The following is a 21,720-nucleotide window of genomic DNA, read 5'->3' on the forward strand; positions in this document are numbered from 1 at the left end:
CCATGTGTCACTACAGAAGTGGATGTGATGCCTGGGACCCACCGTTTTACAGCCAGCTGGACGCACATGTTGTTAATGGTTTATTTTATATGAAGAACATATATGCATTTATCTTCAGTCCATCATACTAATGGAAAGAGTTCACATATTTGAGTGAAACAGGATGTAAAACAGCCAGCTCTATGGAGGGCTCGAGCGTCGCTCCGCCCACACCAAGCGTTCACGTGACTGACCGTCGCCCAGGTTGTGTCGAATGCATCCTGGTATTAGCGTTTAGCTTAGCCGCTGACAAAGATACTGAGTGAGATGTAAATATATGTTATAATGGACGAGTTGTTACCGTGGCTGTAGCGGGGAGAAAGAAGACAAGGAACTACCCAAACTGGCCTTTTCCAGCATGGTGTGATAGCTGATATCTGAAGAGGCCACATAACAAAGCTAACTAAATATTAGCGTTAGCTAACGTTCAAACTTTGACGAGCAACAGCAGCGCTTCGCCAGCTAACCTAGCTGGTTGTTCACTAACTTAAAACCGTGCCAGCCAGATAGATAACACGTCTTATTATTGTAGTAATTATGCTAAATGTGTGGCGTTGTAAGTGTTAACGCACTGACTCATAACGCGGTATTTTACCAGTCAAACATGTAAAACTAGCGTTAACGTAATTACAAAGTAACGTCAGCTAACTTGTGAATAATGACTACTGTTGCGCAGCTTATGCTAACGTTAGCCACTCAAACTTCACTATAACTAACACGCAATTGCTCCCAATCAGTGCTGATGATATTTCTCATAATAGATTCAATAACAGCTAGTAAGCAGCTGTGATCCGCCGATCTACACATCAGTGTTTTCTGACTCATTTCGGCCAATCACACGGGATAAATAATGCGAAACAGCAGGATGTCAAACGCATGGGGATTAATGCAGCAGCATTGTCTAGAAATCACATCTGTCCGGTCATTTCGATAATCCGTGGACTCGTCACAATGCAGCTACAATAGATTTTTGTAGTTGCTAAGTGTGTAGTGTAACGTCTTGTAAATACAAATAAAATCTAGCTTCCGAGTTTATCGTAAACAGTCCATATAGGCTACAGTCTACTTTTCTTAAAGTTATGCCTGGGGACGCATCTGATAGCAGCGATGACTCCGATGCAAAAACAAATGAAAAGGCCTGCACCGTCAAGCATCAAATCACCAATGGTAAGTCAAGCATAGTGGTTGTAAACAATCACGTTATTTACACGTCTGAACGAGAAAAATATAAACCCCCTGCACACTGTAATTCATCCCATCATCTGATTAATAAAACATTTGTGAAGTTTATAATTTTTCACTTGTCAGAGATGTGTGGATTTAATTATATGGAGTTAAAAATGACCACATGGTTGTGTCTGAGGCTGGAGTTTGTGGTAACGTTATATTTGATTGTATTATAAGGTGTGCAATATGCCTGCTTTTCTGCATAATTAACATTGTGCAATACAACAACCCCAAAATATATAATTGAGTTTAATCAACGTACAAAGTATTATCTTAAAACCGATAAAATCTTAACCCACCCATGTGTCACCAAGCTTTTAGAGCATCTGTATGTCAAACCCTTGGAGTTTGTTACCAGAGGACCGGTGCCCTGCCTTCAGAGAGGGATGTTGACTCAGTTTGTGTCATGTTGTATTCACACTCAATTAATATGAATCACTTGATCTAGACTGTGGACCGAAGAAAGAAAAGATGCATTTTATGGACGTTGTATTTACCCTAGAATATAATTTTTTGTAGTGTAGTCCTATAAAGTAAATGCAGACAATCACAACCAGCGAGAGAACTGCTGCTGTACGGTATCCTCCCGCAATGAGTTGAAAATTTCAGGTTATTTGCAGATCTGGCCAAACCATAATCAGTGTTGTCACTGCATCTTTTTCATCAGCTGTCACAGGAGAAACATATTTCTATACTCACTGTGTCATAGATTACAGTGAAAACAGTGGTAGAGATGCAACAACATTTTAATCTGTAGAGAGCAGGCAGCATTTCTATAAGCTCTAAACCTTCAAAGCATTGATTAGGATAATTTAATATTTGATTTGAAGCTCTAAAAGCATTCTTTATAAATTTGTCATTACAGTTTTGTGCAGAATGCTGGCAGTCAAACAGTTCATGCATTGGGCTAAATTGGCTTGCTTACAATTAAAAAAAAACTGTTTCAGCATCTTTGAACAGATGCTAACATATTTTTGAAATGTGTCTGCCTGTGTTTGCAGGGACAGAGTCTGAGCCTGTATACTGTATGTTTTAAATGTGGTATTTTCTCTCTGCCTCTAGCTAACCTCACAGGTCACACTGAGAGGGTCGGCATGGAGAACTTTGAGCTGCTCAAAGTCTTGGGTACTGGAGGTGAGTGTCACGCATGAATTATATGAAATGCAGACACGGTTGTTGCCAAACCTGAAGAAATACAGTATGAAGTCATGTTAAAAATCTTGAGGGCAGAGTTAATTCATTTTCGTAGCCTGCAAAGTGTCCCTGAGGACTTAAATGCTGTGGTAAAATGTTTCCCTCCATATCCTGATGTTTCTGTTGCAAATAATCAAGAAAACACTAGTGGTGTCTGAATGTTTAGAAGGTAGACCATTTGCTGTGGATGTTTCTCTTATTAGTTTTCGTCCATAATGAATACCTTTGAGAGATCTGAGAGGCTGTCTCTGTCAACAAAACATCTGATTAAATTTGGTGTGCAGGAATGGGTTTGCATATATTCACTTTCACTTTCATACTAGAAGCTATTTGAGTGACTGGATGAAATGTTTGTCCTTGTTTAGCTTATGGAAAAGTGTTCTTGGTGAGGAAGAACAGCGGTCACGATGCAGGCCAGCTGTATGCTATGAAGGTGAGACTATAAATGTGAAATATTGATCTAAATGTAATCACAGCACAGTTTCTAAGATATATGTTAAAAACGTTGGGCCTTGGTTTAAAATCAAGACAATTTTCTTTCTTTGGTCTTCTTCTAGTCAGAATGTCTAGATTTTCCTGTTGTTGACTTAAATTAAGTTGAGTTTATTTCGTTCGCTATATTAGGTGTTAAAGAAAGCAGCTATAGTTCAAAAGGCAAAGACAACAGAACATACTCGCACTGAGAGGCAGGTGCTGGAGCACATCCGCCAGTCTCCCTTCCTGGTCACGCTCCACTATGCCTTTCAGACGCAGAGCAAACTACATCTCATCCTAGGTGAGTAATGGGACACTGCTGTCAAATGTAGGGAACTCTTGTCTCTTCGGTCTTGAAGTGCTGAATAGATGTTCTCTTTTATGTTTCTGCCTATAACTGTGTATGTGTCTGTCTGTCTGTTGGCATAATGTTTGTGTAATTTTTGTATGATGTCTATTGAAGCTTCCTGTGTATTTGTCTGTGTGTGTGAGTACAGACTATGTGAGCGGTGGAGAGATGTTCACTCATTTGTACCAGCGGGATCACTTTCCTGAGGAGGCAGTGCGGATTTATATAGGGGAAATTATCCTGGCTCTGGAGCACCTGCACAAGGTGGGTGTTGCTCCTCCTAGCCCTATAACTTGAAGCTACACTTTTTTCATACTCGGGTGGGGGTGAAGACGAAGCAAGCTGACTGAGATGCTGCACCAGTGTATCATCTGATATGTTGTTATGGCTGAAGTTTTGGCAAGCACTTGCTATTTGTACAATTTTTTCTTTTAGTTCTGGTTTGGTCACCACCAATTCCCTGCTTGAATAAACAGGCTTTTAACAGCGAAATGTTTGACTAGTAGTTACATTTGTCTGTCATTTGGTGCTGCCGGGAAGCCCCCTCTGGGCTCTTACTTCAATGTTTGAAATACATAGTGGTTCCCTAATAATGTTTCACAACTACTGTAGCATTTTGCTCTACCTCCAGTTAAGCAACTGTGGCATTAAGAGATCCTTATTTCTTTTAAGGATGCACATAAACCACTGTAGTTAAGGCAGGTAGAATGTGTGCATTTTCAAGGTTGTTCATGCTCCTCTGTTTTTATTAATTTTTCCAGTTACTCTTGGAGGGCTTCCTAGATTCACAGTGCAGCGTTTAAAGAAATAAGTCATGAAGCTTGTGCAAAAAAAAAAAACTCCATTCATCAAAATTGGCTGAAGAACATAATGTTGACTTTAATTGGTTGCTCCTTTGGATAGCATCAGATACAGGGTTCACAAAAAGTTAGGGATATTCGACTTTCAGGTGAAATGTATGGAAAATGTAAAAAGTTAATGCTACAGTGATATTATATCATGAAAGTAGGACATTTAAGTATCAGCATGCAATGGTAGTTTCTTCATCTTAAACAATTTATTGAAAGAAAATCTAACAACAGTGGAGGGTAAACGAGGGTAAACGTAAAATTGGGATGTGGCCAAAGGACGTCCACTCCTCTCCTTTCTGTGACTCTTCCAGTCTCTGTATCTCTGTTACAACCTCCTGATGACACTCTGTGACCTTCTAAGCTCAGTGGACACTTCTGTCTGAGGACCTGTTTGAAGCCTCCAGTGTTGAGGTGCTGCTGATCAATAGTTAGGTGTCGTCTTGGTCTCATGATGTCAGAATGTGAACAGCATGATGAGGAGGACTGTTTAAATACCAATTCTAACTGAACCAGGAAATGTATTGGTGGTGGTTCATCCTGAAATTTCACCTGAAAGCCGAATATCCTTAACTTTTTGTGAGTAGTGTAAATCCATCTAAGCAACAGCACTGTTGGTGATTAGTATTCTTCCCTGAGTTATTGTTGCAATTAAGCGTTGTGCCTCTGTGTGCGTTACTTTCTGTTTAGGTGTTTACTTTTCCAGGTTTAGGGATCAGAACAACTGAATGAGCCAAAAACAATGTTGTGATGTCTGAAAATAACCTGTAGATAGTAGGTCATTTTGATGATCTTTGCTTGTAAAAATGTTTACTATGTTCTTCTTTTCATCTACCACTGTGTTTTTGTACAGCTTGGGATTGTGTACCGAGATATCAAATTGGAAAACATTCTTCTAGACAGTGAAGGCCATGTCGTTTTGACAGATTTTGGGCTCAGCAAAGAGTTTCTGGAAGAAGAGGTATGTAAACACTATATCAGAATTGAAGAATAAGACTGTGTGTGCATGTGGACAGTCATACTTGTGTGTTATCTGTTGTGGCAATCGCTAGAATACTTTGTTCATATAAGATTGTTTTTTTTTTCCTCATTACAGAAGGAAAGGACCTACTCTTTCTGTGGCACCATTGAGTACATGGCACCTGAAATCATCAGGGGGAAATCTGGGCATGGCAAGGTAAGTACTGTGTATGACTGATATGAGGCAGCAAGCACACTTCAGTGTTGATATCACTGTTTTCTAAGTTCAGGTGTGTTGTGATGACAGTAGGAGTGGCTTCGACCACAGATTTTCCTGGTCGACTAGTCACACGTTAATGATGTTAATTTAATCATGTAAATATATATTTTTAGGTGGGCATCAGAAAATGCTTTGCGTTTTATCTCACAACAGCAGAGACCAGCTGTAACGTCTGTCCATGACTAACTGACTGACTGACTGCTGCCACTTCCTGTGTCCATCTTTTTTTTTTAAGTGCCCTCTAGTGTTTTACATATGGTCCAGCCATATACAATAGGGTCTGACCTAGTTTTGACAAGGTTCAGCTCCCGAATGGAATTTGAGCTTTTTTCTTCTGCGACCAACTGACCAATGGAAACTTGGTTGACTATGACTCTTGTAGACTAACATTTGGTAGACTATAAGTGGGCGTCTTAGATGACAGAGAAATGCACTGTGACTTAAGCTGTATATATGTAAGCTGCAGTTTAAGACTTTAAATCTTTTAATAACATCCACTTTGACCACTGTATGGGCTGATGGAGCACACATTAGACCAAAGATAAGACAAGGATATGGAAGAAAACCGGTATCATAGCATTTTTTTTTCCCTGTCTTCTCCTTCAGTCGGTAGATTGGTGGAGCCTTGGGATCCTGATGTTTGAGCTGCTGACAGGAGCATCTCCTTTTACCTTGGAGGGAGAGAGGAACTCCCAGAGCGAGGTGTCAAAGTGAGTGACTCTATCTCCATAAAACATGTTCAAATCTTCAACCAACCTTCCTTATTGTCAAGTCATAAAAATGATCTCAGCCAATGTGTTGGAGGTACCTTTTTCTCTTTCATCGTCTAGCACAATTGCAGTTGCTTAATGATTATACAAGAGATTCTCCTTAACACATCTTAAAGCTGCTTTAGGATTTCATTATACTGTGTCTTAGGATACTATGTTAACAAAATGGGCATTATTTCATTTCCATGCCCATCTTTTCCACCCCTCTTCCGTCAGACGTATTTTGCGCTGTGATCCACCGTTCCCCTCTATGATTGGACCCACTGCTCAGGACCTGTTGAGAAAATTGTTGGTGAAAGATCCCCACAGGAGGCTTGGCTCTGGACCACGAGGAGCTGAAGACATTAAAGCACATTCCTTCTTCAAGGTCCTACTGGCAGCCACTCCCAACATCTCTGTTCCCCTGTCGCATCTTCTCATTCATCCCTAACATCCCATCTTCTGCTCGTCTCCAAACAGGGCCTGAACTGGGCTGACCTTGCACAGAAGAAGGTGCCAAGTCCATTCAAGCCGGAGCTGAAGAGTGAGCTTGACGTGGGGAACTTTGCTGAAGAGTTCACCGGGATGGATCCCGTCTACTCACCAGCCAGCACGCCCCCGAGCACTGACCGCCTGTTCCAGGTTTGTCCTTGCTGTCTCAACCGTGACCCTTTATAAAAGCTGAATTAAAAAAAATTATAAATAATAAAATACACCAGCTGAAAATATTCACATTTTTCTGTCAAAGTAAGTGCTAGCCTAATAATAATACATCATATTAATGTCTTCATGCACTTTCTCTTAACACGGTTTTGTCTTTCAAAGTAGGCTATTTAAAGTGTACTACCTTATCATATACCTAACATTCCCTCTCCTTTTTTAGGGTTACTCCTTTATTGCTCCCTCCATTCTCTTCAATAAAAACGCGGTCATGGGAGGTTTTGTAGAATCCCAGATTGGTGCTGATCGGCCCGGTTCAGCCTCTGTCCAGCGCAGTGCAATGTTAGAGGTACGGATCTTGAACCAGTTGCTCTTTGCTTATTGTTTTTGGTTAAGGTTTTAAGTGATTTATTGTTTCGGCAGTGCTTGTTAATAAGGACAGACAGGAAGTAAGAGAGGAAGAGTAACTCGTTTCTGTAGCCTAGTTTATTACCCAAAATCTGTGCATCTGTGTAGTTATGTTTTTCATATTGGACAGCATGGTGTAAAGCTGCTATATTGTTTTCAGTTGGCATTCAGAAATATTAAAGAATATATTTATTTAACAACAAAAATCCATATCACAGTTTGTTATATAAAAGTGAAATATCTCTATGTAAATAATGTTCCTCTATAGCAAACCATTCTCATAAGTTCATAAGTATGGACTTTTCAGGTTGTATGACATATTGTTCGATTTACACCAAAACCAGGCCTTTTTTTACACTGCTAGAACACAACTCCTCTCAACAGCTCTCTGTGACTCAAACCATCCTTTCTTTGTTCAGGAATCCCAGTTTTTTCAGCACTATGAGCTGTGTCTCCAAGGGCCACCCTTAGGTGAGGGTAGTTTCTCTGTTTGCAGGAAATGCCGACACAAGCAAAGCAACCATGAGTACGCCGTCAAGATCATCAGCCGCAGGTGAGTGGGGATGTGTTACTCTTGCTAGTAACTAGCTATGCTTCATGGTAACACTGTGCCATCTGATGGTATAAGTCACAGTGTCCTTGTTAATGCTGAATGTTGCTTTTGACTGTGTTAGAATGGAGGCAAACACCCAGAGAGAGATTGCTGCTTTGAGGCAGTGCGAGACCCACCCAAACATTGTCAAGCTGCATGAAGTCTATACTGATCAGGTACACGGAATGAACATTAACATTAACACAACAAACAGCAAATATACTGTATGTCCTGTCAAGAGTGGGACTTTGTAATGCTGGATGTGCCACAACAAAATCATCACAGAAACTCTTCTCCCTCTCTGTCAGTACCACACATATTTAGTGATGGAGCTTCTGCGAGGTGGAGAGTTGCTGGAAAGGATCAGGAGGAAGAAGCTCTTTGGCGAGGCGGAGGCCAGTCAGCTGTTACAGAGTCTGGTGTCTGCTGTCAGCTTCATGCACGAGGCTGGAGTCGTGCACAGAGACCTCAAACCAGAGGTGGGCTGTATACAGAGTCTGTCTGTTTAAAAGTAAACGTGATGACTCGACTTTAATGACACAAAAGCACCAAGCCGTGTCGCACACGTGCACATATGAATATGATTCTGTTCACATGGAGAGTCTCACATTATTACAACCACAATCCTACTGGAGCACATCATGTTAAAATTAAAAATACATGTCAATAATTAAAAATTGCTAGAGAAGATGAAGAGGAAGCTGTATTGTGTGGATTTATCGGCCTGAGTGATGTGAGGAAGAAAATGAGTGGGACCGACATCAGAATGAAGTTTTAATTGTCTCAGTGCTTTTACACTGTGTGCTGCATGTGTCCTGTCTGCCCCGAGGATGACTCACATCAGCCGGATAAATACAGAGTATAACCGACTAATTTGGTGTGTGGGGATGTTAGTGTGGTTATTGTGCACATGATTTAATCAAGATAAACACAGTGGACAACAGTGCATAAAGCCCGTGTGGCGCGGCACTTTTCACAATTAAGGCTGCAGATTTATCACACATATCCTGCTGTCTTCAGATGGCTGTGGATTTAATTAACTGAAGGAGAAGGCTTTCATATAGTATAAAGCAGCTGTGAATGACAGATAGTGGTAAGAATCACCCATTAACTTTAAGCGTTTTACTGAGCCGCCTGTCGTAATCGCATAAACTTTTATTTTTGATGTCAATCTAAATGCATTTACTGGTTGGAGAGTGTTTTGATTAAAACTGTTTATCTACATTATTCCACAGTTCTTGCACATTTCCTCTTACATATTGAGTTTGCGCTTGTTGACAGAATTGCCAAACGATGAATCATGGTCAGATGAGTGATATGCAAATAGCTCTTGTCCTCTGGCATCGCAACTGACGTTGCGGTGCCTCATTTGAATGAATCTATAGTCATCTACTCCCAACTTTACTCCACATGTGCTGAACTGGGCAGAGCAAGTGAAGTAGTCTTATTTGCTAGTGGAATTTAGTAGTCTTTGTGAGGAGAATGGAGGCTAGAGTGTAAGAAGTGAAGAAAAATAAGAAATGATGATCATGGTTTTCATGTGTTTACCTTACAGAACATGCTGTTTGCAGATGAGGGGGAGGACTCAGTGCTGAAAGTAATAGATTTTGGATTTGCCCGTCTGTGCCCTGCGGGCAGCGCCCCCCTGCAAACTCCCTGCTTCACGCTGCAGTACGCTGCGCCTGAACTGTTTGAGAGCGCGGGATACGACAAAGCTTGTGACCTCTGGAGTCTTGGGGTCATCCTGGTAATTGAGCCTAAAATGGTCAGTTTTATCACCACCAGCAAGGCGGGCTGAAGTACCAATGCCTCTCTCTCTCCCTGTGTTTTCATTAGTACACCATGCTGTCAGGCCAGGTGCCGTTTCAGAGTGAGCAGCGTGGGATGACCTCATCATTCGCTGCGGACATCATGCAAAAAATAAAAGAGGGTGATTTCTCATTGGAAGGGGAGGCCTGGAAAGGCGTATCAGAGGATGCCAAAGAGCTTGTTAAAGGTTAGTGACATAATCTGTTCTTACAGCCACCTGTTCTGTTTGCTTTAGTTAATAGTCTACTTGACATAACAAACAGTCTTTTAGGACTGAGAATTATTTTCCCACACTCCTTGTCACTTATGCGTGTCTTTGTTTTTGTAATGTCTGTTTATCCGTCTATGATTTAAGGCCTACTGACAGTGGATCCAGAAAGTCGTCTCAAGCTGTCTGATCTGAAGGAGAACAGCTGGCTGCAGGGAGGAGCCTCCATGTCCACCACTCCTCTGTGCACTCCAGATGTGCTTGAGTCTAGTGGGCCTACTGTCCGCACCTATGTCAATGCCACCTACAAGGTAACAGACCTGTGTAGGAAATTTGTCAAAGCCCTTAAAATAGAAGTTAAAGGCAGGATGTGTAACACTGGAAAAACTAGCAAGTCTGAAAGTATCCACGTGAAAAAATCCCACCCCCTCCCCTCAGGCCTCCCTTCAAAGCTACTCCTCCAAAACACACAATCGCGTCACAAATATAGCATTACCCTTAGCTCGTGTTTAATGCTCACTCAACTCAGTGAGTGTGCCTTGTCCTGTTAGTCACTAAACGATGGTCTGTTCTGTTTGATCTCCGGCTCAGTGGGTGTGTTCTTCGTGCTGGTTAAGTCATCACAGTGGGTTGCCGACGCAGGGCTCAAATCCTGGCTGCCATTTCTCTGCCATTCTTGTGTGACTAGCTCGTTAACTTAAGCAACAACTCTGCCTAACCTTGTAGACGACTTTAGTTATGGGCAATGAGCGCAGGCAGGCGTGTAGGTGGACAGGCTGGCCATCCAGTGATCTCACTCAGAACAGGGTTGTTACAGGCCTCTGGCAGCCACAGCAACTGGATTTTTTTCTCTCTTTTTTTTGTTAACCATCTGATTTTTTTGACTGCTGTCAAACATAACAAGAAATACCTGTAAAAGAAGTTACATTCCCTGCCTTTAAGTGTACTTAATACCATCTTACTTGACTCTTCTCTTTTTCTTCTCTGACAAGGCTTTCAACCGTGGTAAGAGAGAGGGCTTCTTTCTGAAAAGTGTCGACAATGCTCCCCTTGCAAAGCGACGAAAGCTGAAGATGACAAGCACTGGGGTGGAGACTCGATGGAGTTCATCCTCTTCCTCCTCCTCTTCTTCCACTTCCTCCTCTGCCTCTGCAACAGCATCCAAAGCACAGCCAAAGCAAACTGTGACCCCAAAGCAGAGCTAGCTGACATGGCAGTAGGAAAATGAAGTGGTATGTGCTTATACTGGCAACAAGATGTCCTCCAATGGTGAAAGGGTCATCCAGCTCCAAAAAAGCATTCTGACAAACCAAAAGACTGGTTTAGCATTGTGTAAAGCTTTCAGTACAAAATTGAATTCCACTTTTTAACAGCAAAGCAACTTCATTCATCATGCCGTAATCCAAACCAAACATGTATTATCCTAGAGTGGATTGAAGAGAGGATGGTAGAGGTCTAATTCGGCATCTTTAAGATGTACAGAAATCTGTGGCCTTGAGAAAAATCAATACGTTTTCAGTATTCGCTCACCATGATATGGTGATGTCACACACTAAAAGTTAAATATGAGACATTTACCTGTATTCATCGTGGGTAAGAACCAGTGCCTGGCTATATAGGGATAAAGGGAAAAAGGAGCCATAAATGAGCAGAAGCCATATAAACAGCTAAGCAGTGGATATATGAATTGAGCCGTCATGAATACACACAAATTTGCACAAAAGCAAATGAATAGTCCTTCCAGGAATTAGCGGACTTGATCCTTTGATTGTATCACGTTATTTTAAAATTTGCCACACATATAATGGTTGGCTGAAAAAACTCAAAAGCACTATTTGCAGAGAATATAAATGATCAAATAGTAAAAAAAATTGCAAATTGCTGGAAGGACTGAGCACAGAGGGAAATACTTGTGATATGAATCACCTTTGAGACTGCAGAGGCTGCGTAATGCCGTAGTCGAAATGTTCTCTATTGGATGCAGGCGGTTTTAACTGTGACTTCACACCTCCAGTACACTACCAAGTCTACTGATCCCACTGTACACAGCCAGGAGCGCATGTCTTGACCGATGGCTCTGAGTAAGTACTTCGACAAACAATCAGAGTTTGTCTTGAAGCGGCTGCAGTACTAACCAGGCGTCCAGCAGTAGCACCTGTAAAAAAACAGACCAAGACACAGAAACAGTCACGAAACAGAGACTTGAGGGTTTTCTCATCTACTTTCTCATCATCTTGCTGTAAATTACTCGCATTATTGTGTCGGTCTGAAAATATCTAGCATGCTAATCTGTTGTGATGATGAACTGTAAGAACTTTTTCTATATTCTAGTATCCCGAGCTCACTGAGGAAACGTCACCCAGAGTGTTTTTATGCTACCACGTGCAGCTCGAGGGTTTGCATGTAGATTGGAGCAAAATCCATTTTGGTGATTTTGCAGGTGTTGCAGCTTTTCTGTTGCCCTACCAGACCAGCGCCGTATGCGGCCATCACAAATACAATCTGATTTGATACAGTGGAATACTGTCAATTAAATGCCCTCAGTTGAGTTCAGCTTGTTATATGTCTTTTTACAGATGTGGTTTTAAAAGTGTTTATGGCTTTGAAATTGAAATTATGTTACAGAACGAGACACTTAACGACTTTAACACCGCTCTCGTGAGACCATCCTGCGGGACCTGGTGTGTGTAAATACTTATCCTTGATTTTGAGCAAAAAAAAAAGATGTAATGATTTAAAATTTGACAACTGTTTTAATGGTGTATTAGTCTCCTGATGTAATTATGTTTTTAATGGACTTTTATTTTTTACATGTTGCACAGTCGGTTAATCATCTAAATACATTTCAGCTTTAAAGGTGCTTTCACTGATATTTATTACATGTAATTGATTTTAATGCTGTGGTAATGGGATTGATTATTAAATTGGCTCTTGTTGTGTACCAGCACTCTGCGTGCGTGTGTGCGTGCGTGTGTGCGTGCGTGCGTGTGTGTGTGAGAGAGAGAGAGAGAGAGAGAGAGAGCATGACTGGTGCTGGGAGGTTGGTTGTGCTGATATTTCTGTACCAGATGAAGCATTATTGCAATTTACTGTATTATTTTCTCAATGTTGTTTGCCACCTTTGTCTCTTGAAAGGTAACTGGTTGTTTGTGTTTGGACATTTAAATTTTTACTCAAGAAACTGTGCTTTTATTGGTGTTGATATTTTTTGTCGTAGTAAATGATACCTTTCTTTGCCCTTTCTTTGGTTTTTTTGAGTGTTACTCTTACCGAGATGCACTGTCATGATGTCATAACTGGGAATTTATCTTTTGCACCAAGATTTTTTTTGGTCGGTGCAAAATAAACATTACTTTTAAATAGAAGCTTGTGTGTTTTTTCTCCTTGTGAGTGTTGTAATTGTTCTGCTAATGCTTGTGATCAGATTCCTCATTGGTCTGTGCACTGTCAGCACCAGCTAAACTGACATCCATTAATACTAAGACAGGGAGTCTTCGAAATATTGGTCCTAAGTGCAAACACACTAAATTATACAGGAAGTTTGATAACCTTTCCAGTTGATGAAAGCCATCTGATAGAGCACGACGGAAAAGCTCTCATTAAATAATCACCGTCAGCTCCTTCTGAAACAACGGTCACACTGTCAGGACGAGACCTTTTACCACAGATGCAGATACGTTATCTCCTCCACTGTGGAGCCATCGCCGTTCATAAACTCCAAATCTTCTTTGAAACCTGTTATTCAGCCTCTTGGTTTTAGCACGTTTACAATCAATGAGTCACCACAGCCGGTAATGTTCTCACAGGCTTTAAGGGTTCTAGTTGGTTAACTGTCCTCTAAGCTCGACTAGTACCACCACTGCTTTAATTAGGACTTGAGTGGATTTCTGGGCATCTTTATTCTATCTCATCTTCGGCCGGGCTTTAGAAGAGCTCCTCTCTGGGTACGGCTGCCTTTCAACTATAAACACTGCTGCTTTAAACAGCAATTAATATGCTGTCATTGCCAACCACAGACAGTTAGAGGATGAAAATGAAGGGGCGTCTGTGGGCTGGAACCTAACAACAGAGTGCAATAAATTTCTGTGGATTTCTGAAATTCTTCTGTGGTCTTAATTAAATTGTTATCAGTGCAGAATCAAGTTCCCCAGCACTCACAAAGGTTTGGTTTGGGACTCCCTGTTGTACTTAGCTGTTTCGTATCCTTCACACGCTGGTTCCTTGAGGTACTACTGACACGCTGAGGTCTTGTTCAAAAGATCCTCTTACAAAAACACAGAATTAATCAAAAAATGAAGTGCATGTTATTTGAATTTGGTTAGCAGACAGATGCTTCAACCTCTTCAACAGGCAGGTTGGCTTACTGCACACTGTTGCACGTTTGATGGCAGAAACCAGAGAGTACATGGCGTGATTTCAAGCCTCTCTCTCAACACTAATAGTTTCTTTTCAGTCAAAGAGTCCGTCTCTCCTGCAGTTCCTACACAGCCTACAGCATAGCTGAGCAGAGCTGAGCTGATCCCTGCATTAATGCTGCTTCTGACTATCACACATTTCACTGCACTGCTATTATTGTTATCAGAATCAGTATCCCACTCTGTGTAATGAGTTTACTGTACCATTAGGTGGCTGCTGTGTGCTGTCCTGCATTCTTTGTGTCCTTTTTTATCTGTCCTTCCATCTCATGCTGTGTCAGTGCTCCTTCTCTCATTTGGTTATTCGAATATATCACAGCGTGCAATAAAAATCCATTATAAGATACTTTTGGATTACTTTTCTACCACTCATCTAAATGGTGTGATGCACTGGATTTAGACGTGCCGCACTTCCCCATTAGACCACATCGATGTTTGACACATTCTTTAGGACAAGACAGCAATGAACAAAGCAGGACACAAAGAACAAGACAGGACAGCAGGACACAGCCGACACAGGGGAGGACACTAAAGGACACAGTGGCCACCGAATGATACAAGACACTAAATTACACCTTCTCGCTAAATGACACTCTTTCCCAAGCACCTTAGAGCCAGGGGCCTGGAAAAGACAGTGTACAGTGGAGGGTTTGTAGCCCTAAGGAGAAGCACTGATCAAAGAAGCTGAGTGAAACACTCTGCTGTCTTTGTGTTGGAAGTTGTTCCCTTTTCTAGACATGTAACAAGACTAAGAGTCTACAGCCGTCTACAGTGCGCTGTGTACTTAGGCACAGCACTGCTTTGAGCTAAATGCTAACGTCAGCATGCTAACACGCTCACAATGCGAAGGCTAACATGCTGATTTTCAGCATGGTTAACATTTATCACATTTACCATCTTTGTTGCTATTTAGTTCAGTGTTTTGTAATAAATATGTGGATGAAAAGTCAAGGGATCACCAGTCATGAGGGTTCATCCTCTGGGCACAATGAATATCTGTGCCAGATTTCAACGCAATCCATCCAATAGTTGTTGAGTTATGTACCAAAGTTGTGGACCCCACTTACTAACACTGCCATAGAGCCACAAAAGGTGATATTATATTGGTGGTGATGATGCATGTGATGACACCAATGCAAGGAGAAACCAATAAAACTGATTGGCATGCTTTGCAGCCCGCTCATTGATTGTTGGCAGCAGATGAATTCCCTGCTGAGCCTCTGGGCTAATCAAACTCTTCGCTTCACATATTCTACCGACTGTGTGCTGCAGCAAAGGCCGCCGTTATTGGCACCACAGCGCTTACAAACAGCTGCACTCTCTGAAGGGCAAGACTTTTGTCTCTGCAGGAAGAAGCAAATGTTTACTCATAAAACTCACACTTTCGTAGTGAACAAGAATGAAAGCCAACAAACCATTGGGAAAAAAAACAGCTCTGTTGGCACAGTAAATTGAAACTATGTGTAGATTTTGAAAGGAATTAAAAATTTATTAGAGGGTAGAATCAAAATGTCATCTTAAGCATATTAACAGTTCTGCAGACCCCTTTGAAAGCTGTTATTAGCTTTCCAGTAACAATCTGCTGTGCAATAAAATATAAAAGTTTTTTGAGATGCGATCCATTTGCAATTGTGGACAACAATATCTAGTAATGACTTGCATTTCCTCTTATTGTGAGACCTTGCAGCTTTAATGAAGCAATGAAATGTAACGTAGCTCTGCAGTTCTGCACTGAATATGGGAGCATAGCTGCTCTCGTACAACTGTCAGTTTTATGTTAAAAACTGTACACTAAGTGTTTTAACTGATGAGAGTGCTTAATGAAATATTTAACAGGCTATTAAAATATGTGGTTTGTGATAACACACACTTGTCACTAAATGTTGCCCACAGTGCTCTATTAGTTCCCTGATAGGTTTCATGAACTCTGACGCTGTCCATGGTCTTGATCACTGCACCATAAATTCCACACCACCGGGGGTCAGTAGGGTGCTTGGCGCTGACAACACCAGAGCCACGGTGAGCAATTGAGAAGCGATGGATAACATGAATATAATGTGTCATTGAGTCATTAATCAAATCAATCCCTGGCTGGATGATTTACACAGAATAAATGTAATATATTGAGCATGACAAAGACGGATCTGCATGGGACACTTGCTCAAAATCATCAATTATAGTGCGTACGGCTTGGAAGTGACCCAACCACAGAGTACACCTCCTGCAGTCAGCATCGTACACATTGATGAGTTTTCAGAGCACATACAGATGTGAAGGCAGACTCGTCTTTTTAACTGTTGTAAATGGGCTCCAAGGGGAAACAAGACACTATAATGACTTATGTCATATGATAGAAACTGTACAGTGTTATTAGACTGGAGCAAAATATACATGTAAAGGGGCACTCTGCCAGTTTTACATGTAAATGTAAGTTTATTCCCACTGGGCTGGAGTACTGTTAACAGACTCTTAACTGACTCTAGAGGGGCCTCAACAACAAGAGCCCAATGATATCATAGTGATGTCATGTCTGTCATGAATTGGGCTTGAAACTTGTTATAGCCACAGGAAAAAATAGGAAATTTAACAGGCAGTGAACGGTGTACTGTATACAAGAAGTGGACATAGCCATGGTGACGCCACCCATTGGTTTATGGACTGCTGTTTTGAAGCCGTGAGTTTGGCTTTACAGGCGTCGCCATCTTGGTTTTTTGGAGCCAGAAGTGATGTTCTTTCCACAAAGACAGGTTTATGGCACTTCCACATTGGTTTCACTTTTCACACCCAGAATCTATGGGCCAAATGCAAAAATACCACTGAGTTGCATTCTGGGAATTATAGGAACCAGCCCTATGGAAGCTAGACCTACACTAGTGTCTAAAACGGAGGATTTCTCAGCCTCTGCTGCACTAATTTTGTTGATTCTTGTTTTTACTCTTTCCTACCAAACTCCCTTCTTAAACGTTTCTTAAACGTTTTCGGATTTAATACACAATAAGAAACATTAAACATGCCACAGTAAGTTGTGTTGTTTCCTATCATTACTGTCAGTTGATTTCCTAAATGTCAGGGACTAAGTTTTGAATGAGATTTTTTTCGTTTGAGTTTATGTCATTGTGTTAAAGAAGCTTCATTAACCCAGGGGTCAACACATTTTCATAGCTTACAGCTTCCTTTAATTGAAGTAAGAAATGAAAAAGTGAAGAGGTTCCCACCTTTCAGTGACGGTTTGTAGTTTAACGGCGGTATGTAAACGAACACTTTTCAGCTAATGAGTGGATCCTCTCTCTCTGTGTTGTGGGTGAAAATGTGAGCATATTTACGTTGTATGTAACTGCCCCATGGTTTGCTGAGTTCATGCTTTGGCCACCAACCTTGTCCTGAAGGACAGGTAAGAATGCTCCTTTGTCGTGTACATCCGCTTCCCTCCTCTTACCTTTGTCCTCCTCTCACTCTGTGGCATTTACACAAGCAACTTTAATTTTGCAGTAGCTAACATCTGTGAATAGATCTCAGGAAACTGAGTCATGCGGTGGGCATGGAGCTGTTTTCACTTCATCATGCAGGTCAACCCAAGAGACGCTGGAAGGATAAAGACAGATATTTCTCCAGCAGCATATGTCTGTGCTAAACTGACTGGGAGGACAGCAATGGAGATGACATCTTCTGCTTTTGACAGAGAAAAAGAGTGAATTTGAGCTGCCTGATGAATATGTAGATGCGATGGGATTTCTGTTGTGAGTGTGTGAGTGTGCAGACACAAAGGCCTTTACTTAGCGCTTCTCTTCGCCCTACACCCTCTAACTACTCAGAAAAGAGAAACTATGTATTGATTCTGCAGCTAAAAAGGTATTTTCATTTCACATACCATTCAAACAGCCTTCCCCACACTTCTTACTCCACCAATTCCATTAACCTCACCCTCCCCTCTGGCACCCATCACCCCTCTCACTCTCTGTTAACCCCGTCCGCTTTATTCTCATCCCATCATTTCTGCTTCAGCTGATATGTGATCATTACCTTTCTGCACACGTCCATCTTTAGACGTGATTGTGCAGTGATACAAATACCCGTGGAATCTTGAGCGTGTAAAAATGTGAAATCACCAGAGGTAATATCCACAGGATGGTTTCTCTGCCAGTGATCCACTTTAACAAGCCTGTTCAGACTGTTATAGGTTCAGTTGGCAGCGGCGATGCCATGTACAAACAAAATAATCCAAGTCTGTTAAAAAAAGGTAAACATTATTGCAGCATATAAAAAAAATCACAGCAGAGCTTCAGCAGGGCAAACCTGAAAAGATGACGAGGCAGCTTTTAAACATGTTGTATATGTCAGACTGAGAGCGTGCGGTGTGAAAGGAGCTTTCATAAAGAGGAGGAAGGAGCAGAACAAAATAAAAGGAGGGGGGGTTACTGGTATGATTTCCTAAGCTTTTGTGTAATATAAATTATGAGGCATATCTATCTCTCCGGCATTGTTAAGTGCACATCCTCGGTATCTGATCTGCAGGGCTGTGAGCAGTTTATTAAAAATGGAAGTCATTCTAAATGAGCCTGTAATGCTCAACCCTTTCAGGAAATCTTAATGGATCCCAGCATATCTCTGACAAGGTTAAATGCTTGAGGAGACAGCGAGAAACGTTAACAGACTAGATTATGGAGAGAGATGAATACTAACCAGCACGCAGAATCAGCTGGAACATTAGACACTGTCACGGATAAACTCAGTCACTATGTTTACATGCATCAGGTATTTTCCAGATAAGAACAGTTTTCATATTAATGATTCTTCATAATGTCTTACTGTTATAACTGAATTAGTGGACACTCAAATCTAGTAATCTAAAATTTAGAGAAAAGCCGCTCCTACAGTGACCCTGAGAGCTCAGCACATTTAAGAAAACACATGCAAATTCTGTATTTGCAGCAAGTTCGCTGTATTTGGTAGTTCTAAATGCTGCCCATGTGTTGTCAAATTGGTGAGGATGTTTTATTCATTTGCTTGTGTTTTGTCTATTTGCATGTGCTTCCTTAAGTTGTAGTGCGTTGAGCTCTCAGGGCCACCGAAGTGCGCAGCTGCAGCATTTCACCGGGTTGCATTTTGAATGATTTCACTTAAGCAGAGAGCCTTTTCTCCGCTCAGCAGGCTCACCGTACTTCCAGAGAAGTTGTTGGGCAAGTCCAGCCCCCAGTATAAGCTGCCCCGCAAGGCCTGCTGTCGCTGCTGCTGCTCTCTCACCTCCACAAACCTTCCACATTAATAACGGCACAAAATGAAAACAAGTCAGATCGTGTTGACTAAATATCATCAGGGCAGCCAAATAGTTGGATTAACGGTCACGAGGTCACGTAGAGTTAGTGGTTGTGATAGAAAGTAAATGTACTGCCAGGATCAACAGTCACTTTGCAGTGTGCGTCCTTCTGGTGACACCACTCAGAGGATACATTCAGCCTCATTAGCTTGGAATAACTCAAAGCAGATGAATTGATGGTACAGTTTCACAACATGAGATTGTTTTAATAATACATCATCTTTGTTTGTTTGGTGATGAGCACCGTGAAAGGCTTTGGGATAAGCTGTTCGTCTGCATCTTTAATGTCATGCTCACACGTCCCCATGTATAATAAATGCGTATAATCTGAATGTGCTCACAGATGCCATGGAAACTGTGCTTAAGTTTACATCCTGCTATGTGAGCATACAATGTCTGAGTATTTTTAGAGCTTCTTGTAAGTTGAATAAGATCTCTGGGCGGGACTGGGATTCTTGTGAATATAATGTCAACACTCAAAGCTCTCTATATAACCCTCTATAACCCTTTGTAATGTAATGCTTTCTTAAAACCCATGGAAGTCTAATCAAAATTACAGTAGGGATCTCAGCGTTTAATAATATGTATGAAATGAAATGATGCACACACCACATCAGTAAGCTGGGAGGAATGCTGGGAGAAGCGGTTATATGTGATATCTGAATATATATGTGATAATCTGATACAGTGTGGATTTTGTTTCCTGGTTTTAAATAAACATAATGTGACATTTAAAGGGACACTCAGACGTCTGTAGCAGACTGATCCTTTACTCGTCGGGGTATCAGACTAGGAGGCCATGAATGGCCAGTCTGCCTTTTAGGACACAGGGCTTTCAAAAGGACAACCTGTCATGCAGTATCATGTCTATCTGTGATCTGGGTCAAGCCCCTGTAATGCATGAGTGCCTTTACAGGCACACACAAGACCAACATGCGCACAGAGGAGCACCGTTTCAGAGGAAACACAATCAGCTCTATTGTGGAGCCTGCGCTGCTCTTATTAACAGTCATTAAATGGCTCTCAGCTGATGTGTGTGTGTGTGTGTGTGTGTGTGTGTGTGCGTACAGCAGCTATCAGAGCGCCTACAGCTATCACTCAGCCCTCACAGCAACAACATATTCATGAGCCACATATGTGCTGAAACTGGCACAAGCTGCTAGAGAAGACATGAAGTGCATCCCTGCATTCTTGAGCACAAACAGCAAAGCATGATAATTACCATCAAGATGCTTCATACGCTGCATGCAGGAGGAGTTGTGGTGGCAATGTGTGTGTGTGTGTGTGTGTGTGTGTGGTGAGGGAGGGGGTGATAATGTACGATGAAGCAAGAAATCTGTGTTGTGGTTCATTATTAATTTAGTTCCTCCTCATGCATTGCCTCACATTTTCATGTATTGTTCCTGGGCTCACTGGCACCGATAGTACAAACAGATACTCACCACTCATGTGTGGGAACTTTGTCAAATATTGGATGACGATATATGTTTAGTATTCAGTGTGTTCAGGAGCCTCTCTGCTTGACAAACTTGGCAAAGAACACTGTACCTGCACTCTGTGATACTGTGATCACAATGGTCTGATCTTCACTGAAAAATAAAAAGACATTTTTGGAAATCAAGTATGGTGGTATGGTGATATTTTACACTTTATTATTGTAAAGAAGTTCCATTATCATTATTCCTCTGTGCCATTGCGCTCCATTGTTTTTGAAAACAATCAAAACCACATCAGTGAGCCAATCAGCATGGGCACTATAGTTTAGTTTGAGTCAAATCCACAAACACTGTCCCGCTGTTGGAAATACTAAAAAACCTTTAGGACATCAAATGTGTATTGATCCGCAGCTGAAAATAATTCCCAACAAACAAAGGTTTGAATGATGTCATGAAAATGAAATACAATGAAAATACAATTCCAAACTGTTTATTTAATTGCGCAGCTTTTTAAAAAGAAAAAAAACACACCGTGGGAATGATGGCCAAAACTCTCTGACTTAAATTAAATCCAGTTTAATTTTGTTTTAAGAGTCCAGTTAGCAAAGCCAACACAGAGCTCAATCTTAGCCAAAGGTAATTTACTGTGAACATTCAGGTATAAAAGGGGGAACATCTGTCCCTGATGACCTTTCTGATCCTGTTGAGGTCCTGGCAGATGTTCCTCTGGGCAGGACAGATGAGGAAGGTGCGACAGG

The 21,720-nt window shown here is 41.4% G+C and overlaps 1 protein-coding gene across 1 annotated transcript; it reads left to right on the plus strand.

Moving 5' to 3' along the window:
• The first annotated feature begins 245 nt into the window (after nt 1–245).
• rps6ka4 (ribosomal protein S6 kinase, polypeptide 4) lies at nt 246–13,162 on the plus strand. Its single transcript, XM_070843187.1, has 18 exons — nt 246–1,206; nt 2,329–2,400; nt 2,826–2,893; nt 3,085–3,235; nt 3,432–3,547; nt 4,985–5,092; nt 5,228–5,308; nt 5,978–6,081; nt 6,358–6,508; nt 6,601–6,762; nt 7,004–7,129; nt 7,608–7,741; nt 7,863–7,956; nt 8,089–8,259; nt 9,336–9,527; nt 9,617–9,776; nt 9,945–10,108; nt 10,790–13,162. The coding sequence occupies exons 1-18, from the start codon at nt 1,119–1,121 to the stop codon at nt 11,000–11,002; spliced, it is 2,355 nt and encodes a 784-aa protein (XP_070699288.1). The 5' UTR covers nt 246–1,118; the 3' UTR covers nt 11,003–13,162.
• Nucleotides 13,163–21,720: the final 8,558 nt, after the last annotated feature.

Source organism: Pempheris klunzingeri, chromosome 14 (genome assembly GCF_042242105.1).
Source record: "Pempheris klunzingeri isolate RE-2024b chromosome 14, fPemKlu1.hap1, whole genome shotgun sequence".
NCBI lineage: Eukaryota > Metazoa > Chordata > Actinopteri > Acropomatiformes > Pempheridae > Pempheris > Pempheris klunzingeri.